Source organism: Azolla caroliniana, unplaced genomic scaffold (genome assembly GCF_043228905.1).
Source record: "Azolla caroliniana isolate FFs.n. ecotype wild unplaced genomic scaffold, voAzoCaro1.0.p SCAF_2, whole genome shotgun sequence".
In the NCBI taxonomy this organism is placed as follows: domain Eukaryota; kingdom Viridiplantae; phylum Streptophyta; class Polypodiopsida; order Salviniales; family Salviniaceae; genus Azolla; species Azolla caroliniana.
Window position 1 is genome coordinate 16982620 of NW_028230437.1, and position 6611 is coordinate 16989230.

The following is a 6611-nucleotide window of genomic DNA, read 5'->3' on the forward strand; positions in this document are numbered from 1 at the left end:
TACATAGCCCTACCCTCTTGTATAAATACTCATGTGCACCTTGATTCTAATCAAGGTGAACAAACTGTCATGGACACGCTTCTCTCTGGGCCAGCGCAAGCATGGTTTGCACCCTTGATCGAGACCTCATCCCCTCTCTTGGAGGACTTCACCGCTTTCATGGAGGAGCTCGAAGCGACATTTGGCGAGATAGATCGGCGACGAACGGCACTCACAAAGCTTTATTCTGTCCAATAAGGTTCATGTCCTGCCTCGATCTATGCCTCAGAGTTCCGCCAGATTGCCTGTGATGTTAGTTGGGATGACCAAGCCCTATGCGACCATTTCCGTCGTGGTCTCCGAAATGACGTCAAGACTCTTCTCTTAAACTTCCCGAAGCCCACATCGTTGTCTCAGGTAATCTCCCAAGCTGTCCAGTGTGGCAATCGTCTTTTCGAACTTCGTCAAGAAGAACGGGGGACTCGCGGGTCTCAGGCTTCATCTCAGAACGCAACAATCACCAGGCCCTACTTGTCGCCCACGCCAACCTTACCATCAGCCAGTGAAAACCATACCACAATGGAGGTCGATTCCCATACCCCGATGGAGATCGACCATGCTCGGTTCCAACCACTAACTAAAGCCCAACGCCAACATTGTCGGGACGATGGACTCTGTCTCTATTGTGGCAACCCCGGCCATGTCATCCGCCACTGCTTTGTGCGAGGCCCTCGACACCAATTCCATCATGCACGTCTTGTGGAGGTTCCTCGACAACAGGAAAACGACCAAGACTGGTTGTAGTAGGAGCCATGCCGCTGGACGCTTCCCGTTACTCACCTTCTCCATGCTCCTACAAGTCCGAACTGCCATTAGGAGGGTTTTCTTTGCAAGTAAGTCTTTGTTTTAGTTCGACTTCAATACATTCTCATGCCTTGCTCGACTCCAGAGCATCTACTTGCTTTATCGATAAATCGTTTGTATGCGCACATAATATCCCCACCATCCACACATCACAACCCATATCCGTTGAAGCGATTGATAGTCGGGTTCTCTCATCGGAGGCGGTTACCGAAGCCACTATCCCGTTGGTACTTCAAATCGGGGCACACTAGGAGGAACTGACGTTCTACCTCATCGCGACCCCTCGACATCCGATTGTGTTGGGGCTATCTTGGTTGGAGACACACAATCCAACGGTGGATTGGTGTAGCCGCTCCATCACTTTTCCAACAACGCCAATTCCTGCTCGGTCACGACACTCTCTTGATTCTGTTGCGGTCGAGTCCGGTTTGGTCGCTACATTGGCCATTGTGTCGGGGAACGTCACCGTTCCTGTCTCCAATTTACCCATCCAATATAGCGACTTCTCCGACATCTTCAAAAAGAGGAATGCCGATTGATTACTGGCTCATCGCCCCTACGATTGCCCAATAGAACTCCAAGCTGGCGAGCATCCCCCATTCGGTCCTATCTATGGGTTATCCAACCCCAAACTTGAGGCTCTCTGCACGTATTTGGCTGAGAATCAGGTACCTAAGAGGGACCGAAGATACACAACTGACTTTCAGTTTGACAACCTCAACCGAAGTTGAAGGCTACACCAATTCCGACTATGCTAGAAATACAGATAATCGGAAATCGACATCAGGCTATATCTTCACCTATGGTGGTGTCACGGACAAGTAGATGAGGCTCAATACTAAGAGAGTGAGAGAGAGATCATAGACAAGATAATAAGAAAGAGAGAGAGAAAGTAATCAAGAGAATAAGAACTGAATTATGATTCCGTAACTAGTGTTGTTCCCCTTGACGAAGGCCAAGGTGAACCCATGTATCTATACATGTTTATGGGCTCTAAATGTAGCCCCATGCAAATACTCATTTTCATGCACAAGCTTCTAGAATGTTCTAGTTTCTAGAGCTTTCTGGAAGCTTCTAAAATCCTACATGTAGAATAGATAATCTACAATAATCTAGTAAGGTAACATGATTATGTATTGGATGTATTGGTTAAAACATATCAATTAAATATAGTAGTTCAAGAGTTCGAATCATGAGATGACTGTTGTCATGTCCATGATAAGTGGTGGTGCAATATCATGGAGGTCGAAACTTCAAGAGTTTACGACTTTGTCTACCACAAAAGCCAAGTACATAGCGACATCGGAAGCAACAAAGGAAGCGATTTGGTTGCATCGACTGTCTACTGACTTCTCAGATACAAGCAGAAATGACCGGTTATTGCCAACCATCCATTGCGACTCCTAGAGCGCAATACACCTCATCAACAATTCCGTCTACCATGCAAAGACGAAGCACATTGAGGTGCGGTATCATCACATCCGGGAGCTCGTAACCGAGAAGAAGCTCTAAGTTCGGAAAATCGACACTAAGGTGAACATCGTTGATTGCTTGACGAAGCCACTCCTAGATCTATGCTTCGGAGCACTAAGGACGAAGATGGGACTACGACAAGCGACCAAGTAGAAGAAAGCCGAATGAGGGATAGTAGGTAAGACCTAATCGGAACAACTATATCTACACTTACTATACCTCTGCCGACTCGGCCGCATGCCGGCTGACTTGTAATGTAAATTTAGGATAATCTTGTAATCTAGATTTACGGGGGAGATAACCCCAAACATTTGTATACGAAAGAAAGAGTAGTCCTTTTACGGGGGAGTTTGTTGGCTGGCATAAAAGGCCGACTCCTTCCAACTTGTATCTGTCTGAGTGTGAACTCGTCCACATAGTTAGGGATTAGTATATAAGCAATAACCTAACGTTGTAAAGGCGAACAAAAACACATTGTATCAAGTCTCTGTGTGTGTGTGAGAGAGAGAATGTAATAAAGCTTTCCATTAAAGCTCATTTCTGTGTAAGTCTCTGCCTTCCTCCCTTTCTGTGTTGTTTTCGGAGTCAGCAAATAGGTTCTCATACGCTTCTGCATATGCACACACCTACCAACTTTCCACAAGGACTACTCCATTGCCTCCCTTAGGAGCAATAAAATCAAGAATCTCATCAATGTAGATCCCAAAAAGAGTCGGTGATGATAGGGGACAACCTTGTTTTACATAAATGGTGCTAGTGAAGCAGTTGGATAGGCGAGTGCAAACATCGTACAAGTCTCATATAATTTAGTGTAGATGGCCCAAAATCATGTCATCTGGTATCTTCGAACTTTTAAGCCTATCAAACAAGCGCTCTCTAGGGACGGACGGATTGTGTTCAGAGCTATGCAGAAGTCTTGCGAGCCTTGGTCTGGTCAATTAAGCATCCCAAGTCAGAAGAGAGACAATAATAATAATAAGAGAAGCCCCCCCCCCCCCCCCCAAGAGCAAGAAAAAGGAGCAGGGTTTAAAAAGAGTGAAGAAAGAACCATAACTAAATAAAACCCTAAATAAAACCCTCAAACTCTTCTCTACACACAGACATACTCAGACAGACAGACAGACAGACAGAGACATACTCAGTACTCAGAGACAGAAAGGAAGAACCACAGACAGACAGACAGACGGACGCCATGGCTCGTCATCAAGCTTCCTCTCTCCTCAAGGGCCTCACCCTCCTCTCCCCGTCTTATTCCTCCTCCTCCTCCTCCTCTCCTTCTTCTCCTTCCTTATTGCCTTCTTTCTACTCCTTGATCTCTTCCAGAGCCATGTCCCGCCTCTTCGTCGGTGGCCTCTCCTTCACAACCGAAGAGGAAGGCCTGCGCACTGCCTTCAGCAAATTCGGAGAGGTGATCGACGCGAAGGTAGTGAAAGATCGAGAAACCGGAAGATCCAGAGGCTTCGGATTCGTGACGTTCATGGAGGACAAAGAGGCGGAGGAGGCGATGAACAAGATGAGTGGCCAATTCTTGGACGGGCGGGTTGTGCGCGTAGACAAGGCGGCGGCCCGCCCGCCCCCGCCGCCCCGTCCCCCCATGAATCTATCAGTCGATAACATGAACAGCAGTATGGGCGAACCCCCTGTGGCAGAAGATTGGGGAAGTATACCTTCCACCATGGCTGCAGTCCCACAAAACCTCGGTTTGTACGCATCCACAACATCCTCACCCTCACCCTCTGGGCCTGGACATGATGCTGCCTCAGCTTTGCCAGACTTGAGCACCTTAACATCGTCAGGTTTTCCAAGTAATGGCACTGGCGGCGGAGGAGTAGGAGGATCCGCCATCTCTAATAGCGGGATTAGTCTCAATGATTCTTCGTCTTTCCCCAATAGTAGCACTAGTAACAATAGTCTGGGGTTTTCAAGTAATGACACTAGTAGAGGTAATCTTCCTTTCTCAACTACTAATGTTAACAGCAGTGGTTCATCCCCTTCTACGTTTAGTTTTGATTCTTCACCTCCCACAAAAGCTTCTACTAAGGACACTGGTCCAAGCTTTGGATTCATTGATTTGGACTTGAGCAACTTGCCGCCGCCAGATCCAAACCATGTCCCCAGGCGCCGCCCCCCTCGCATTCGGCCCAGTAGTATGGGTGACTATGAGTTTGGTTACTATATGTCCGAAACCTCAAAGTTCCCTTTCAATACTAATTTTGAGACTGGCATTCCGAGATCGTCGAGTTCCATGTTTGATTTCGAGTTTGCTGATATTAAGGAAGCAAATGCGATCAAGAAGGCAGAGTGGTTGGCAATAAAGCAAGCCAGAGAGGCTGAGGAAGCGGCAAAGAAAGCCGAGGAAGAAGCCATTAAGAAGGCGAAGGAAGATGAAGAAGAAGCCATTAAGAAGGCAAAGGAAGATGAAGAAGCAGCAATTAAAATCGCCAATGACGAAGCTATCAAGCAATCGAAAGAAGAAACCAATGAATCGGTAACGGATCCAGTGAGTGTCGAACAGCAGATGGTATCAGATGGAGGTATAGGTGTGAAAGAGAAGAGTGAGGAAGAAGATGATAAGAAACCCCAAGAGAGCTCTCTACCTTCACAAAATGCTACAACCATAGGATTGTCTCAAGAATCACCTCAAACAAAGGTGTCAGAGGAAGCAAAACCTGAAGCCCAACAATGTGCTTGTTAATCTTTATCTTTCTTTTGATGCTATGATAACTTATCCTTACCTTTAGGGTAACCTTCCGGATTTGCTTTGCGAGTGTGTTTTATATTCATTACTATATAGATTAAACAATCTCCTATAAGCAACACAATCATTAATGATGATATCTATGTTCAATGTTGGGAAGGTTTTCCTGTGACCTGATTGAATATGTTGGTTTTTGGCATTTTGATGTCGCTTAAGCCATGTTTTATGGTTTACAATTTTGCACTCAGGCCCTTAGTTTTTGTTTGATTTATATCACATAATGAAGTGAATCCTTTTTGATGATTACTGTCAGAAATAGTTCTCTATCTGATGTTCACTTACTATTATAAATCATTGAAGAAGAAGAAATATGAAACAGGAATTTTCTCTTCATGATTTTTCTTTGCTTTATTGAAGACTTACATTGATTTCATAATCACATGCATATTGGTTTATCTGAGGACTACCATCACAAGATGTCAAGCCTTTCTTGATATGTCACAGTAAGTAGCCCATCATCCATTTGACAAAACCTTGGCTACACTTGTAACAGTCCCTGATTTTTTGATATGTGTCGTGATGTATGGTTGCCATTGAACTTCAGTACCCGTGTAAATGCCAAACCCATCACCTACACACACTATAATGCATGGATCTCTATGTATCCTTGCCATTATAGAAGCTTCATGGTATACAAAGACTTTCACTTTATGTTGATGTAGTAGTTTCATAGCATACATTAGCTTTCACTTTCTCTTAATTCGGTTTTAAATTGATGACATATGAAGCTTTATATGAATTTAGTGTGTTGATATAATACGCTTCTTTCAGCCCAACAAATGGGTGACAGTCCAAATGCATGGCATTTGAAGACTGAACATATACTACATGAGGAGTTGTCATTTGTCAAAGGTAAAGACTTGAAGATATAACAAAATTATGGGAAGATGTGTCATGTCTTATACAATATTTGAAATATACAGGAGTTGTCAAAGGTGGAGACTTAATGAAACAAAATTATGAGACGAGGTTATGATGTCTTATGCAAAACATTTGAAGCCTATACATAGACTACAAGAGGAGTTGTCAAAGGTAGAGACTTGATGAAACAAAATTATGAGACAAGATGAGTGGCCAATCATTTTAGAATTAACCCGCACATACTCATCATAAGATTAGGAAAAACTACTGAAAACCTATCTCATGATTAGTTATGGTTATGCATGTAACAACTAGTGTATTATTACATTGGAAAAATGTGGAGGCTCACGATTAACATATCATACGACGTTTGTCGCACTTAACCACAAAACCATATTCTTCATCTAACGAGGAAATTGTACACATCAATACATGTTAGAGTCTGTCTCTTTGTTTGCCATCATAACCATTGCTTCCATGCGACTTAGCTCACATGCACTACGATGTGAGACCGGGCATTGGGGACAAGTGATGAGAGTAGTTGGGTATGCAAACTTCACTAGAAACAAGTTCGAGTGTTTGAGTACCACACTTTGATGCAATGCTCTACATTTAATTACATTTGACTATACTTTCTGGACAAATTTTTGACAAACCCCAATCCTTAACACAAATT

At 44.0% G+C, this 6611-nt stretch overlaps 1 protein-coding gene across 1 annotated transcript; it reads left to right on the top strand.

Moving 5' to 3' along the window:
- The first annotated feature begins 3463 nt into the window (after positions 1-3463).
- LOC147867443 (uncharacterized) lies at positions 3464-5312 on the top strand. Its single transcript, XM_087315227.1, has one exon. It carries the CDS (start codon positions 3509-3511, stop codon positions 5009-5011), a length of 1503 nt encoding a protein of 500 aa, XP_087171353.1. The 5' UTR covers positions 3464-3508; the 3' UTR covers positions 5012-5312.
- The last annotated feature ends 1299 nt before the right edge of the window (positions 5313-6611 follow it).